At 36.5% G+C, this 17843-nt stretch overlaps 2 protein-coding genes across 2 annotated transcripts; both read left to right on the top strand.

Moving 5' to 3' along the window:
* On the top strand, positions 1 to 4822 carry LOC131935918 (uncharacterized). The gene is made up of 6 exons (XM_059292662.1): positions 1 to 135; positions 271 to 410; positions 891 to 1368; positions 3121 to 3207; positions 3481 to 3629; positions 3708 to 4822. The coding sequence occupies exons 1-6, from the start codon at positions 133 to 135 to the stop codon at positions 4183 to 4185; spliced, it is 1335 nt and encodes a 444-aa protein (XP_059148645.1). The 5' UTR covers positions 1 to 132; the 3' UTR covers positions 4186 to 4822.
* A 2697-nt stretch (positions 4823 to 7519) lies between these two features.
* LOC131935951 (ras-related protein Rab-26) lies at positions 7520 to 9941 on the top strand. Its single transcript, XM_059292708.1, has 3 exons — positions 7520 to 7711; positions 7837 to 7976; positions 8732 to 9941. The coding sequence occupies exons 1-3, from the start codon at positions 7709 to 7711 to the stop codon at positions 9201 to 9203; spliced, it is 615 nt and encodes a 204-aa protein (XP_059148691.1). The 5' UTR covers positions 7520 to 7708; the 3' UTR covers positions 9204 to 9941.
* Positions 9942 to 17843: the final 7902 nt, after the last annotated feature.

Raw genomic sequence — 17843 nt, 5'->3', positions numbered from 1 at the left:
ACATCTCTATTGGATGTTTGAAAGATTAGTGTTATCATAACCACACATGATAACACAGGTGGATGATTTAACCCGTTGGCTTGTGAAGTTCTATTATTGATGAGAACTAAAATTTACTGGCTATAAGACAGAATGGTAAGTTTTTATTTTTATTTTAAAAATAGATACAGATCCATTTTGTCAGTAAAAGAAATTATTCGTACTATTAAAAAAATAAGCTCAAAAGTAAAACTGGAACTATCAACGTGTTTTTAAATTTCTATATTGCAGAATCAGATGATGGGCTGTCCAAACAATAGAATGAAAGTGATCATGTTGGGGGACTATGGCGTAGGGAAGACATGTTTAATGAATCGCTATTTGTTTGACCAATTTGACCTCTATTATCGAAAATTCTACGTAGAATTCGGGTAACCTTTACATATATGATATTTCGCTCACAATATCTGCTTTTTTTGTTCAGCTGTGGCTAGTAGCATATTTTGTGCCTCTATTTTGAGCCATTTGTAATGCACAGGTCTAATTTAAACATTCCAGATAAATACGTCTTCGGTGTGAACGCCATACTATTTCATTTTTTTTTAATTCAATTCAATGTTATATAAGACATTAATAAAATAACTTCTAAAAGATTGGGAGAAAAATTAAGTTGTAGCGATCCCTCGATTAACTTGTTGATTTGACATGGGCGTTAAGAAAGGGCAGGTAATTATCTTCAAAAGATTGAAAGCTACTGATCGTTGTCGTGACGACCTCATTAAAAACGCAGTATTAAAAAAAAGGTGGAAAATAAAGCAGAAATAAAAGCTTTAAGCGTTTAATTACACTGAAAATAAACCAAACTGGCTTTTTTTAGTAAAAGTATTAATCGCTAAAATATTTTTTTCCAGAAATAGGACAGTTGACGTCTTCGGGGTAAAGGTGACACTTCAGATTTGGGATACGGTTGGCCAAGAGCGCTTAGGCTGGGAGCTCTTCACCGCGATAACAAAGAGTAATTATAGAGACGTAGCTGGTATTGTTATGGCTTTTGACCTGACCAGCAAGTTCAGCTTCGACAACATCCAATATTGGTTGCAACAGGTCCACGAACATGCTGGAGAAAATGTTGACATTGTACTGGTCGGCACCAAGCTGGACCTGGCCGAGAGCCGAGCCATAGACCACGAGACGGCCTCCTCCCTGGCCCAGACCATTGGGGCCATGTATGTCGAGTGTAGCGTTAAAACAGGGGCCAACGTCAACCTGGTGTTCACATCGCTGGCCAGCAAGTTGGCCAATCGCGTGCCTGTCCAACAGGAGGAGCCGGTACGTTTAGAATCAGAGACATTTTACCAGGTTCCTTGTTATGGGAAAGATACATGTTTGTTAATCTAAGTTACAAAGATGGCGCCGTCAAAACACATCAAAGTCAAAATTGTGTAAAAACCGGGACATTAATGATTTATAATTATCAAAATATAAATAATTCACACCGAGATATGTGGAAGACTTGTATTCACTTGTTTGTACTTGAAATCATCTAAATCGTTGCGCGAGCATCCATCAAATATATTAAATTTTTAAAAAAATTCTGTATTCATTGTCTCTTTACTGAAAGTTGAAATCCGTGTTTATCAGTTGTAAAGGATATGTGTAAAATGTGTTTAGCATTGTGAGTGGTGGGTCAGTCGTTATTCAGCCTAACGTAAACTGCAATAAACAATTTTCATGATTAATCGAAAGACACGACCAAAAGATGGACCAATTTTGTTTACTACACCTACGATCTATCTTTTTAATTACTGATTTTCTTCTTTTATGGCTTTGGCTCCTTAGGAAGCATAGACTTAGAAACTTTGTCAATAAACTTGATTTGTTTTAACAGCTCTGGTGTCAACAACTCAACCTCCCCAATCTCTCTTGTCATGATGTCGTTTGGAAATTTTAGATCTTCCTGCTTTTCCCTCTGCGGATTCCAAACAATTAATTTCAACTACGACTTAATCAAGATTATACAGTGCAACATTAAAAATAATCTAATCCAACTACACGGTGTTATAGAAATTATAAACAATGTAAATATTGAATTCAGTAGTCAAGTCAACCCTCCTCCTTCATTATTGACTAATCAAAAATAAAAAAAAAAAACATTGGAATTCTGGATACGGTGTACGAGTAAGACATGTCTATTTTTAGCATCTTATTGACAAATAGATGGCTAATCAATCGAAATACAATAGCCTATGATAACACGTGACCCTGAACACGCTGACCAAGCCAAATAATATTAACCATCTCGTATATGGCGGTTAAGTAACCAGCAAAAGTTTATAAATATTGTAATCACAGCAACTTCCACATCTTTTAAATCATTAGCAAATGTAATTGGAGTAAAAACAAAAGTCACGTTACTCTTGTAGATTGTATTACGACCTTACCGCAAGAGTACAGACGTTAATAGTTAAAAGCTAATTTTTTGTGGCTTTTTTGTGAAGATATGTGACAGTGGGAAGTGAAGGTAAAAATCGTCAAACAAACATGACGTCATTTATGGATGACACCCCGAAACACACGGTTATTCAAGAATAACGGGTAGTCTAGTAACTAACAGTAAAGAAACTTAATGAGCGCATCCAACCATCCTTGACCTCTTGAAAAATTAGAAAAACAAACAATATATTAAAACTATTTTTACAAAACGGAAACATTTTGTACTTAGTTGAAATTTTTTAAATCGAAAAGTAAAATATGCCACTTGTAACGAGTTTGTTTAAGTCTCCGCTGTTTACTTTTGCTGTCATTACCTAAATATCTATCTATAAACTACTAAAACTCGAGTTTGCTTACACGTTTGAATATATTTTTAATATAATCTGGTTACATGAGAGAATCTGCACTTTTTGTAGAGATGTAAAATTCGTATTTAGGTACAGAATAAAGTTCTCTCTGTTTCCAAGTTAGTACATTAAAAAACGATTCACTGTGACGAAGCACAGGTACGCAGCTAGTTAAAATATATTATGTATAACGAGCCCGTTATAAAACGCCCTGTATTTGTCACGTGGAAACAAACTATCTGTATTGACCAAACATCTCGATCAGATGTTTAAAAGATTAGTGTCATGACCACATGACCTATGGCTGACTTATCACGAGAGCTTGGTGAAATTATTTGCTCTCTATTGCTGGATACGAACTAGCGTCTACACACTAAAAGACAGAATGGTAAGTTTTATTTTAAAATAGATACAGCTCAATCTTTTATCAGCAATGAGAAAATATATACGTATTTTAATAATGCAATAAGCTCATAGAGAAATCAAGAGCTATTAAATAAGCTACCAACGTGTTTTACAACAATACAAAACAGAATAGTAAATTTCTTTTTTGAAATAAACACATCTCATTTTTTTGTCACCTATAGACAAATATGGAGTATTATAAAACAATCAGCTGTTTATTTGAAAAAAAAGAAAATTCTACTACTCTGCATTCCAGACTGAGAAGAGACGCTATTCCAGCAACTCTATGAAAGTGATTGTTGTGGGTGACTCGGGTGTTGGGAAGACAACTTTACTGTTAAACTACACCCATGACAGAGTTGCTTTTGACAGTACTTTTAAAACAACCCTTGTGGTGGATTTTAGGTAATCGTTTCAATTTTTTTACAGGTCATTTGCTCAAATATGACCGAATTCTAGACGTTATAATTTTGTATCTTTCAGCTCAAAGATAGTGGAGGTCTCAGGGGTAAAGGTCAAGCTACAACTATGGGATACGCACGGCCAAGAACGCTTCCAAGCTATGGGAACGCATTATTACAGAAGCGCTGTCGGTATTGTTATGGTTTTTGACCTGACCAGAAAGTCCAGCTTCGACAACATTCAAAGTTGGTTGAACCAGGTTCACGAACATGCTGGAGAAGATGTTGACATTATACTGGTCGGCAACAAGGTTGACCTGGCCGAGAGCCGAGTCATAGACCACGAGACGGCCTCCTCCCTGGCCCAGACTATCGGGGCCATGTATGTTGAGTGTAGCGCTAAAACAGGGGCCAACGTCGACCTGGTGTTCACATCGCTGGCCAGCAAGTTGGCAAATCGCGTGCCTGTCCAGCAGGAAGAGCTGGTACTGGTACGCTTAGAATCAGAACAATCTTACCAGGTTCCTTGTTATGGGAAAGATACATGTTCGTCAATCTAAGCCTCAAAGATAGCGCAGATAAAACAGAAGGCATTAAAGTCGTAATTTGAAGGAAAATTATACATTTATTATTGAGTGACTGGAGTGTGCATCTATCTCTTTGGTTTTATTGTTATTATTATTAATATTATTTTGCTAGTTCACGCTAAACGCCAATGTAGCATTTGGCTCCTGGTAGAGGACAGTTTTATCTGATTACAAAGTAGTCCGGTATTATAATGCTGATATATATGTTTTAACTATGTGTTACGGGTCAATGGTAGGTTACATAGAAATAGGCTAGAGTAATCTAGAATTAGGGTAGAGTGCGTGTGTGAGTTGAGTTTACCCTAGAGTATTGTTAACCCGGTGTGTTTATGTATTGTTTACCCAAGGTCGAATGCGCTATAAAAGCTGGAGTGAATGATTGTCAGAAGTTAGTTGATAGCGGTTATGGCGAGGGCCACGGAGGATCTATATATATAATTATCTTCTGGGAGACGCTAGAAAACAAGCTGTAAGCGCGCTCCCTACCCCCCCCCCCCTCCCCTACATGGTCTGGTGAGCTGTGGTTCACTCTAAATGTTTACAAGCAGAGCCGGGTTTAGTGACGACTATTAGGGGCAGATAATTTAGTTTGAAACGATTTTAAACGTAGGGGGGGGGGTAACTAAGTTGAGTTTACTTTAACGGAGGGGGGAAGGAGGGGGGTTATCGTCCTTAACGAGCTACTTATAGTGCTTTAAAGAAATATTTTCAGTGGCAGCGTTGATACTGTTGAATTCACAAATTATGAATTACTTAAAAGTAGAAAAAACAACAACTAAATAGCGGCGTATAATATGCCGCGGGCCGGCTCATTGTATATATTTGAGACAGAATAAAAGTTGTGAACGTGGTCACGAAGTGTTGTTGTTTGTCAGAAACTAATCGGAACGTAACATTATGTTTAGTTCTGTTTTGTGTATGTGTATGTAACCCTCACTCAGTGGGGATGCTTTTACCCACTGAGGTGTTGTGGTTAAGACGGGCTGACCCTGAAGTTTAGAACACACTGACACCGACAGTTGTTGTCAAGTACTTGCTTTATTCACTGCATCGAGCCATGACGGCGATGCATAACACAGTAGTACCACGATTTCAAAACAGAGAGAAAAAACGTCAGAAAGACAAACAAAGAAACTGTAGCCCTAAAATAAATGTAAAGAAAAAGTTACATTTATGACAACACCACATGTAGGCTACAATATACACGGGTACAATAAAATATGTTTCGGCCAGTACACAGTACTGCCAACAAGTACCAATAAGTAGTACTACAAATAAATACTTATATAAATACACAACCTAACTAGTGTGCACATGCAGCACTAGCAGGAATACACAAATAAGTATTTTAACAATAAACATAATTTATATAACTACACTACCTTCATTAGGTCTACATCTTGGTCACCGTGTCCACAGACAGCAGCCTTGCGTGTGACTGACACGGCTAGGCACGAAACTACCCACAGTCCCATGTCACATGACATGGGACACAGGTAACATCGCATGAAAAAAAACTACATCAACAGTTCAGTTGCGGTCCCACAGGGGCCGCAACCCAATGAATTAAAACTTCATTCTTCCCCCCTTGGCTGGTAACCATATGTGTTACATGTAGTGTATACTTTTCTGATTATTACTATTGGACACGTTTATTTTGTAAGACTTTCTGTAGCATGGATTGATTCTGTCCATGTAAGGGACTTAATTTTTAGACTTTGAGAAGTAACGACTGTTGTAGTTGAAAACTAGTTGAAAATAGTCTGTTAGCTTATCCAATCAATGTGTCACAAGTTTATTCTAATTCAGTTTTAAATTGTATGTGAGAATCAAATGTGTGATAATTCAAAATGTTTATTTTTTCTAGTTGGATCCCTTACGCTAGTAATAACGCAGAAAATAATCTAAACATAAACGTGAGCAGAAATCATAAAACAGAAGCACCGTTACAGCTACGTTGATTATATATCTGATATAAGTATTATATCAAATTTGTAGTTCTGTATCAACTTTTCAGCGATTTCCGGTAAACGGATGTGGAACTTATTCTACTTTCAATTTTTTGAAAGTCTATAACTTGAGTACTGTTTCAGATAAATGATCGAAATTTCACATATAAGTAAAAGATCCACTTTTCTGCCTTCTTTCTAATTTTGAGTAATTGTCGTTGAGCGGAAGTAGTTCTTCTTCTTCTTCGTTCTTAATTTTAGTTCTGGAAGGGATCCCCTACGAGGCCATTGACTCCGATTTCAGCCTGCTGAATTTGGATTTGCATCCATAGCCTTTGTCCAACCAAGAACAAACTACAAGGCAGCAGTTGTTTGATTTTGGAGTTGTAAAAGCACTTGTGGTTAAAGGTCCGCGCACCACAAAAACAACCTCATGCATCATGTCAATAATAGTGTCAAAGAAACTACAAATATAGACTCACGTGAATACGACTCACGACAACTAAGCTCTCGTTAAATTATTTACAGACAAGAGGTCGCCAGTCATCAGAACTCCAGACAAAAAGACTTCTATTTAATATGACCCATGTCAATTAAACCCCTTCATCTTCAGAGTTAGCATATCCAGCACTCTAAAATAATATCTTATAATAAGGCCTTATTTTTACATTATTTTATCTAGTGTAAAATTTTATGTTTTTAAAATTGTAATGATGATATATTTTTATGACGTTTATGAAATAAGTCGGTGGGCTGTCTCAAATCAATATTCTAGGAGATAGGTCTGAGGTCTACATTCAATTTTATCTTCAGAATATTTGTATGTTATCACAAAGAAAATTGTACCAGAGCTTAACATTAACGATTGGAGTCAACCTCAGATATTTGCTCAGTTCATTAGTCGAATCACTCTTTGGTGGTTATCATAATATGCAAGGGGTGGTTCTATTAGTAAAAGTGGCTATTAACGTGTCATAAGGATATTATATCACACTTTTAGATGTGATGATTATCTTGTCAGTGTTTGTTGCGGGCTCATCTCTTGAAGGTGGGGTGGGGTTGCAAAGAATACTGCATTCCAAATAGTACGACCATAGTCCCACCATCCCACTCTTTAAGGACGTAATAAAAACAACATTGGATTTATATAGATATTAGGAACATATATATATCTATCTATCGAGCTATGTAATCACACAGACGACTGAATCAGACTATGAAATATATATATGGAGACAGAGAACGTTTCCACATCATCAGATAAATATTCAGGCCAAAGCACCACCAGGTAAACAAGATTGCCTATAGCGTACTAAAAGCAGGTGACAGTACATAGAACATTGTAATTTATAACCAACCCGGAACATAACTCTCGCTAATTGTCTATGAAGACAAATTATCAGTGTTCACATCTTGATTGGATGTTTGGAAGATTAGTCTTATCATGACCACGTGATAACACAGATGGATTACATACCCCGTAGGCCAGTGAAATTGTTTACTTTCTATTGTTGATGCGAACTGACGTTTACTGGCTGTAAGACAGAATGGTAAGTTTTGTTTTAAATATTGATCAATTTTGTCAGTAAAGGAAGACATTCGTATTATTAAATTAATGAAATCAAAAAGAAAACTGGAGCTATTAACGTGTTTATACATTTTTTTTTCATTGCAGAATGCTATGGAGCGCTTTCCAAAAAACAGAATGAAGGTGACCATTTTGGGGGACAGTCGCGTAGGGAAGACGTGTTTAATGTTGCGCTATTTGTATGACTCCTTTGACATCGATCCTCGAATTTTATACATAGAATTCAGGTAACCTTTAGATATTTGGCATGCCACCCCCTTAAAACTTTAGACAATTTTAGACTAATAATTTTTAATAATCTTTTATTTTGTTCACTATATCTTCTTTTTTTTTTAGTACGTTTGTGGGTTGTAGCAAATTTTGTACCTCTATTTTCAACCAGTGAACGCAAAGCAACTGTGTATAATAGTGCGGAATATTATTAGTACTTTATAAATTCACATGTGTTTTTCAAGGAATTGGAAATAGCGAAAATTACTACTTCCGGAAGGCAGAGAATTAGATCGTGTGAAATTTCATTATCTATCTGAAATAGTATTCAAGTTATAGACTTTTGAAAAATTCAAAGTAGAAAAAGTTCCACTTCTGGTTATCGGAAATCGCTCAAAAGTTGATACTGATCTACGATTTTGATATAATACTTATACATAAAATTTCATCAACCTATCTATAACGGTACGCATGTTATAGTGTTTACAGACACACACACACACATACACACACACAGACATACGGACAAGATTGCAAAACTATGTTTTTTTTTCGCCTCTGGGAGGTGTAAAACGTCGAGATTTGCAAAAATCTCGGTTTTCTTTTGTGCGATTACAAGACTTTCTGTATACTTCGTATATACGAGAAAGTAAAAAGTAGAAAGTAAAACAGACATACAATATTTATAATAAGCTTTTAAATGCACTAAAAATAAACCAAACTTGCTTTTTTAATAAAATTAGTGATCGCTAAAATATTTTTTCCTTTCCAGAAACAAGACAGTTGACGTCTCGGGGGTAAAGGTCATGCTACAGATTTTAGATACAGATAGCAATAAGCGTTTTCGACCACGAATAACGAGTTCTCTCAGAAACTTTGCCGGTATTATTATAGTTTTTGACCTGACCAGCAAGTCCAGCTTCGACACCGTCCAATATTGGTTGCAACAGGTCCACGAACATGCTGGAGAAAATGTTGACATTGTACTGGTCGGCAACAAGGTTGACCTGGCCGAGAGCCGAGTCATAGACCACGAGACGGCCTCCTCCCTGGCCCAGACCTTTGGGGCCATGTATGTTGAGTGTAGCGTTAAAACAAGGTACAACGTCAACCTGGTGTTCAACTCGCTGGCAAGCAAGTGGGCCAAACACGTGCCTGTCCAACAGGAAGAGCCATTACGATTAGAATCAGAGACATTTTACCAGGTTCCTTGTTATGGGAAAGATACATGTTCGTTATTCTAAATCAGGGGTCTCCAAACTACGGCCCGCGGGCCGGATGCGGCCCTCGAAGTCCTCTCATCCGGCCCGCGGAGATCTTTTTGTCCAAGGAAAAATCGTTTGTTGGTGATGGCTGAGGAACTTAGCCCAGAAAAATCAAAGACATGCCTGGAAGAAACTGGCCCCCGAACTGAAATTTGATATTTATTGCGGCCCTCGGACTGAAAAGTTTAGAGACCCCTGTTCTAAATCACAAAGATAGCGCAGATTTGTAAAAGTTTAGAAGAATCAGAGACATTTTACCAGATTTCTTGTTATGGGAAAGATACTATTTCGTCATTTCAATTCAATAAAGAGTGCAGATAAAAAAAATTAAAAAATCATCGACATTTTACCAGGTTCCTTGTTATGGAAAAGATACATGTCCGTCATTCTAAGCCACAAACGTAGCGCAGATTTTTAAAAAAAAGTTGTATCAAAATTTGTATTTGGATGAAAACATTCATATTTTTCTAATGTATAAGTTATAACCCATTAACTAAGAAAAGTGGAATGCTTATATTGGTTTGTCTAATACTAAAAAAAAGTGATTTATTGATAATTAAGCATCCATAAAATAGCCTACATTCTAATTTTTTTTTTTAAATCTGTATTTAATGCGGTTACGTCGCTAGGTCGGGTGACACCCCGTAAGGCATGTTATGGTGTCACCCCCTCCCGAAATACACATATATATACACACACATATATATATATATATATATATATATATATATATATAAATATATATATATATATATATATATATATATATATATATATATATATATATATATATATATATATCTAATATATAAAGCTCAATTCTGTAACGCATATGTTTGTTTGTCGCTGGTTATCGATGGATTTAAGTGTTATAATATTATCGTGCGCATTTCTCTAAATTTAGGAGTTAAAAAATTACTATTGAAAGTGTTGGGAAATCATTTTTATTTTTCAAATTACAGTAATAATTGTCGGCATGTTCATTAAACACAAGTTTTAAAAAAATATCATCTTTTACAACAATTCTAATTATGTCTTTATTTAGTCCTATAGCGCTTACTTCCCTTTGATAAATTAGGCAAAACACAATTACTTCCCTTTATAAAACCATTGCATTAGTTAAAAAAGCATTTACTTTTTAATTACTTTGTTTTGGTGTTGGGAAAAAAATAATTACATAATTAGCGGGGATTGATCAAGTGCAAATGTTGTAGGTATTTTACGGATAAGCTTGGGGTATTATAATTGTTCATTAAATTGAAACAGGCGCGTTCGTTTAAGTGAGTGCAAAAACTATGAATAAGTTGGGGTACTATAGTCGTTTATTAAGCTAAAACAGGCGATTCTGCCCTGGGCGTTTATGTTCGCGTTAGTGTTTTCTTTGTGTTTAGGTGGGTTTGCGTTAGTGGTTGCGTTTTGATTTGGTTCGTTTTTGTTCTTTCTTTTTTTCGTTTTTGTTTGTGTTTTTTTCTATGGGTTTGTATTTGTGTTTTTGGTTGGTTTTGCGTTTGGATTTGGTTTGTTTTCGTTTGCTTTTTCGTTGTTTTTTGTGTGTTGGTATTGGTGTTTGTGGTTGTGGTTGGGTTTGTTGTTAGGTTTTTGTTTTCGTTTGTATTTGTAATTGTGTTAGCGTTATGTTTGCGTTTTGTTGTTTTGGTTTTGGTTGGTTGTGGTTTGGGTGGGCAATGCCGGGTTTATGATGATTACTAAACACACAGGTAATGGTCTTTAACAGAAAGGTTTTTCACAGAAGCCAGAGCAGGGCCTGGCCGGGACGGCTAGTATCTAATATATAAAGCTCAGTTCTGTAACGTGTGGCAAAAAAGTTTGTCGTTGACAGTTCTATGGATTTAAGTGTTAGATTTTTTATCGTGCTCATAGTCTAAATTTACGAGTCAAAAAATTACCATTGAAAGTCTTTAAAAACAATTTTCATTCTATTTACTTCAAGAATAATTTTCAATTATAAACGCGACATACAATTTTTAAAAAGTGTATCGACGTTTATAAAATTTCTAAAATTGTGTCGGAAATGTATTGACTGCACAGTTACCTCCCTTTAATAAAAAAAATTCTTAAGAAGAAAGAATTTACATTTTATTACTTTGTTTTTGGTGTTAAGAAAAAAAAATAATTACATAATTAGCGGGGATTGATTAAGTGCAATGTCGTTAGGTATTTTTAACACTGCCTTTTATTTATTCTATACACTGAACATACTGTTCAATAATTTTTTTTTTTAAATTAATAACATTTAATAAGCCAGGTCCTACAAATCCTATATGTTTATTTCTTTCCATTTACGGATAAGCTTGGAGTATTATCATTTTTGTTCACTAAATTGAAACAGGCGCGTCCGCCGGCGCTCTTGCACGGTTCGATTTGGCACCCTGGGCTATCATGTGAGCGCTATGCTGCATAATTTTGTTTTGAAAAGTGCGATAGACAATGGATAAGAAAGGTTACTATAGTCTTTAAGTGAATCAAATCCGGGCGTCCTCCGGCATCCCGACAGGGTGCTATTTGGCGCCCCGGGCCTTCCGGTGTACGCTATGGTATCTACGTTCGCGTGAGTTCCAAAGACTATGAATAAGTTATGTACTATAGTCGTTTACTAAGTTCAATCAGGCGGTGACGTCATGGTGCGTCCTCTAGCGCCCAGACAGGGTGCTATTTGGGGTCCCGGGCCTCCCGTGTTCGGTTTCGCGCCTACGTTCATTAAAGTGAGTGCAAAAGACTATGAATAAGTTGGGGTACTATAGTCGTTTATTAAGCTGAAACAGGCGATTCCGCCCCGGGCTAGACTCTGAGCACTGTGCGTTTATGTTCGCGTTAGTGTTTTCTTTGTGTTTAGGTTGGGTTTGCGTTAGTGGTTGCGTTTTGATTTGGTTCGTTTTTGTTCTTTCTTTTTTCGTTTTCGTTTGTGTTTTATTTTCTTTGCGTTTGTGTTTGTATTTGTGTTTGTGGTTGGTTTTGCGTTTGTATTTGGTTTGTTTTGGTTTGTTTTTTTCGTTTGTGTTTTTTTCTTTGGGTTTGTGGTTGGTTTTGCATTTGGATTTGGTTTGTTTTCGTTGCTTTTTCGTTTGTTTTTTTCTTTGTGTTCGTATTGGTGTTTGTGGTTGTGGTTGGGTTAGTTGTTAGGTTTTTGTTTTCGTTTGTATTTGTAATTGTGTTAGTGTTATGTTTGCGTTTTGTTGTTTTGGTTTTGGTTTGGGTGTGCAATGCCGGGTTTATGATGATTACTAAACACACAGGTAATGGTCTTTAACAGAAAGGTTTTTCACAGAAGCCAGAGCAGGGCCTGGCCGGGACGGCTAGTATATATATAGGCCTATATATATATCATTGCAATTGGTGTCACCACTACCCATTTTGCCTAATGGCGTCAATGTGTGCGCACATAATATTAATCAACCAATTAAATTATGTGGGAAAAAAAGCATTGTTTTCATCGTAATTTATTAGATTTCGTTGTCACCCCCTCCCCTGTCGATGATTGGTTTATCAGTTATGCAAAATAATCAACAAAACCTTTTTTGCTCTGTTTTAAAGTGTGCACAGTGAATAGTAAATATGTTTATCTATAGTCAGTTATTAATATAGGTCAATTGACTCATTCAATCATTAATTGAACTAGCAAAAAGCATATTTCTTCCATATATTTTGCAAATTTCGCTTTTGTGTCACCCCCCCCCCCCTAAATGGTGTAACCCTGAGCGTTCCGCACCCTCTGCCCCCACCTCGCGACAACTCTGATTCAAGCTGGTTGTGGAAATATTTTGTTGCAGTGACCCATGAATGGCTGTGTTTGGTTTAAGATTGTGTGTGTTCTGTCTTTAGATCATGTATGCATGTGCCATATAAGTACTTTTTGTAAGATTTCATAACTTGCTAGGGCAATTAAGGGTCGGCAATAAATGACGTCACTGTCAACTATTTTCACATACCCTCCATCACACATGGTCACGTCAAGATTGACCTCGCCCTCTATAAATAACATCACGACTCGAGCTACAAACCACCACAAAATTGAAGTTCAATTATTTTTAAACATCGCTGTATTTCTAAATTATTGACTGAATTCGAATAATATAGAGTATATTAGGTTAGGTTGGGTTAGGTTAGCCTGACGCCCCTCCTGGGACAAAGGCCGCTGGCAAGAGCTTTCCAGGCGTCTCTGTCCTGGGCTAATCTCTCCAAATGTCCCCAGGTGTATCGAATCTTCTTGGTGTCTTAATATAGAGTATATTAATCAATCATAATAAAATTTCCAAAAATAGTTTTCAAAAAGGCAAAATAACAGTATCTATTCAAATTTTAACATTTCTCACATCGTCACAAAATTACGGACAACCCTCTTCCCCCCTACGAGTTTCACGTCTTTTTTTTTTGACTACTCTTAACTTACAAATTCAACATACGAATCAAGCTTGTCTGGGGTCGTTCATAAATGACGTCACACTCATAGGGAGGAGGGGGGGGCTAATTTTGTGACGGCGTGTGATTAGGGGGAGGGGGTTCAGATGGTGGGACGTCACATTTTTGCATTACCAAAAAGTTCGATAACGAATTTAGCCGTTATTTCGCGTTTGAGAAAACTGTTTTAATAAATTGGAATCGGAGTTGAGTAAATTACTCTATGTTGAAAGAGTTCAGACAAGATTTTGGAAAAATATCCATGTTTTAAGAAAATTCAACTGCAATTTTGAGGGGGGGGGGGGGGTTGTAGGCTGAGGTGTGACGTCATTTTAGGGGGGGGGGTCTGGCTTTTTGTGACGATGTGTGACGGAGGGGAGGGTGGGAGGTAAAAATCGTCAAAAAAAGCTTGACGTCATTTATGGATGACCCCTCTTTGAAATTTTCCTTTTGTTGTAAATATATTTTATGACGTAAATACAAAGACATAGTTGTCAGAAATTCAAGAAAATAAGCATAACACAGCACAAATTATTTTGGTATCAATTGGTATAACCAGAAAATTAATACGTTTAACATATTTTTAACGTAACACAATGAAGCTCTTCAATTGAAAATAAAGTAAACCAATTTACAGTAGGTAATTAAAATGCATTAAAAAATTATTTTCCTTTTAAGTTGAAAAATGCACAACATTATAGTCCAAATAAGTTAAGGAATGTACAATAATATTTTCACATAGTTAAGATTAAGAGTCGTACAAACATCATAAGACACAAGATTACTCGAACAGATCAGTAACCTAAATGAGGATAATGATATAATCTTTATATCTGATATACGAGTCAATCATTGGTATTCTAGAACAGGTCAGACATGGTAATTTTCAAATCTTTGCTCCTGGGGCTGGATGACTTAAAAATTCTGTTGTCCATGGAAAGGGATGGGCAGAGGTCAAAATATATATTCTCTTTTTTAATTTTAAAATTCCTGGGCGCTCGCTTGAAAGATCCAATTATAAAGCGCAGGCATCGAAAACCATTCAGAGAGGATGAAAATTACTTAACAAGGAATCGTGGCATAAAATATATTTACTAATTGTAATATTTGGGAAATGGATAGCAAAGGTAAATAGCGAAGGCTAACACTAACAACCCAAAAGCGACTAAGATGTATTGAAGGTTATTTCCCTTTGGTTTACTGATTCCCTCCCTTGGTAGTTTATTGTGTCGCAAAGAGAGACAACCCTCAGTGTAAGCTGTGTTACAGATGTCACGTGCTTGCTTTAAGTTGCTGTCTGGTCCAAGCAGACGATACTGTGCTGAGAACATAGGACCATACCAGCATCTGAAGGCCAGAACTGGGTCAACGATGAGCAGTCTCCAGAAACCAGGGAATACACCCAGAAGCTTGGCTATTGTGTCTTGGAATTCTAGACACGGCAGCTAAAATTAAAAACAAACTCCAGAAAATCATAACGGTTTATTTTCAAAACATAATTGTTGCATCTGTTAGACAGTGATTATATATCTGTGTATTATGTGATCAAACATACTCACATAATTATAATATTTTCTCTTTCGATTTCGAGTACACAACTTCATCCAAAACTGGACATCGGCTTTCATGACGTCGACAGGAGGAAGACTTAACTTACCCGCAAATATTTTAGCACTGTACCGGCTCTGTGAAGGTAGAGCAGGAGAGGACATAGGTCAAAGTATTTCGTTTCTATTTAAGTTTTTTTCCTATTTTGTTATGTTGAGGATGGTTTGACGCGGATGGTTCACCCGCCAGGGATGTTCCATTAAAAATCAACTACTGCACATCGAGTACTTTTCATAAAGATAAAAAGTATTTAACACGGCATTTCGTCATATAGAACAATCACTATTTGTATAATTTGGGAAATGGGTGGAAAAAATAAATAGTGGAGTCAAGCAATAGGGCTGGTAAGTAGGTCACCAACCAGTTCTACGGCTCAATAAAACCTGCATGAGCCATAGAACTGGTTGGTGACCTACTTACCAACCGTATAGGAGGCAACAAATTACAACAACTTTTTGTCCTCTAGAGTTTCTGATTATCTCCCCTGGTAGTTTACTGTGTCTCAAAGAGAGACAACCCTCAGTGTAAGCTGTGTTACAGATGTCACGTGCTTGCTTCCAAAAAAAAGGATCCAGCAAAAAATGCTCGGAAATTTTAAGAGTCAAGAAAAATATAACAAAGCTCTGTATATTAAAAATACACTAACTTTATTTCACAATAAAATAAAAGCTCTGCCATATTTGGTTTCAATTTGCATATAATTAAGTCTCCTCAGTCTAGCCTTCAATCTGGGCCTAACTAACGAAAAGCAACTTCTGACCGGGGTATAACGCGACGATTGCTATTACTTTTTTTTCAGCCTAACTTAAACTGCAATAAACAATTTTTGTGATTAATCGGAAACCACGACCAAAAGATGGACCAATTTTGTTTCCTCCTCCTAAGATCTATCTTTTTAATTTCTGATTTTCTTCTTTTATGACTTTCGCTCCTTAGAAAGCATAAACTTAGAAACTTCGTCAACAAACTTGATTTGTTTTAATAGCTCTGATGTTGACAATCCAACCTCCCCAATCTCTCTTGTCATGATCTCGTTTGGACATTTTAGATCTTCCTAATTTTTTACCGGTGGATTCCAAACAATTAATTTCACATGCGATTTTATAATAATTATGCAGTTCAATATTAAGAATAATTTAATCCAATTACACCGTGTTAAAGAAATTATATACAATGTAAATAGTATGTATTTAGTAGTCAACTTCAACACTCTTCCTTCATTACCAGTTAATCAAAGTTAAAAAAAAAAAACACCACAGGATTTCTCGATAAGGAGTACGAGTTAGACGTGTCTATTTTTAGCATCTTTTTTACAAATAGATTGCTAATCAATCGAAATGCAGTAGTCTATGATAACACGTTACTCTGAACACGCTGGCAAATCCATATAATATTAAACAGCTCATACATAGTAGGTTAAAAATCGGTTTAACTATTTGACTATAAATTATAATCACACCCACTTCCACATCTTTTAAATCATTAGCAAACGTAACTTGCGTTGAACTCTAGTAAAAGCAAACGTCGCGTTAATATTGTATCCCGACTTAAATGCTTGAGTACAGACGTTAATAGTTAAAAGATAATTATTTCAGTGAGAAAGTGATCCAGACAAACATGGGGGATAATGTCATGAAGGTTATTCTAGTGGGCGACTGGGGAGTCGGCAAGACTTCCGTACTACTGCGGTATGTGAACGATACTTTCAACCAGAGCTGTACATCAACTATAGGAGTCGACTTCAGGTAATTACTCACTTTAGTGATGACTGTGTTAATAGTGTGTTATAACGTTCTTATACACGGTGATTCCGTTCTCTCCAATGTTTGTTACGGAAATCTCTCCTGGGGGGGGGGGGGGTTGGGGGATGGGGTGCACAGACCCTTGGATTATTTCTACCTCCCCGTCTGCGGATAAATGTGAAAACATAATTGTAAAGCTACTCATCTCACCCCCCCACTCAACCCCCCCCCCCCCCCCATTTGAAGAGAAGTCTAATAGAAACCTTGCTTCTGTTTTAAATGGTGAGCAGTCTATACGGCACATTTAGATGACAGATTTTATTGTCAGACATTCGGTTACGCTTAACCCTCTTAACTTCATGTTCGTATTTTTGAATGTACTTAGATACTTTAGCTTAAACTATTTGAGTCGACGTCAGGTAATTGCTAACTTTCGTGATTACTCTGTTAAAAGACTGTTATATTATTGTTACTCATGGTGATTCGATCTCTCCTGGGGGAGGGGGGGGGGTTATGCACTACTCGTTGGATTATGTCCACCTCCCCACCTCCGGGTGCATGTATAAAATTGAATAGAAAAAAATGTTTCAATAATTTCCACGCCTGGGAATTGAAAAATGTCTAATAGAAATCTTGCTTCTATTTAAGATGGTGATCAGTCTATACTGCACATTTGTATTTTAGATTATATTGTCAGATGATCCAGACATTTAGTTAGCCTTAACCCTCTTAAATTGATGTTCGGAATTTTGAATGTACTTAGATACTTGAGCTTTAAACCTATATTTATTCGGCTAGTCAAAGACAAAATTGCAGGTAAGCAAAGCACTCCATTCCTCATACATCACTTGTA

Source organism: Physella acuta, unplaced genomic scaffold (genome assembly GCF_028476545.2).
Source record: "Physella acuta isolate Inbredline_101_S28 unplaced genomic scaffold, ASM2847654v3 ptg000164l, whole genome shotgun sequence".
NCBI classification, from domain to species: Eukaryota; Metazoa; Mollusca; class Gastropoda; family Physidae; genus Physella; species Physella acuta.
Note: the sequence above shows the minus strand (reverse complement) of the source record. Positions and strands in the feature narration are given on the sequence as shown.

Excerpts from the sequence above, each read along its gene's own strand:
- LOC131935918 (XM_059292662.1), top strand. Across the intron at positions 411-890 it reads AAATTCTACGTAGAATTCGG|AAATAGGACAGTTGACGTCT; the intron begins GTAACCTTTACA and ends ATTTTTTTCCAG. Across the intron at positions 3,208-3,480 it reads ACACACTAAAAGACAGAATG|ACTGAGAAGAGACGCTATTC; the intron begins GTAAGTTTTATT and ends TCTGCATTCCAG.
- LOC131935951 (XM_059292708.1), top strand. Across the intron at positions 7,977-8,731 it reads ATTTTATACATAGAATTCAG|AAACAAGACAGTTGACGTCT; the intron begins GTAACCTTTAGA and ends TTTCCTTTCCAG.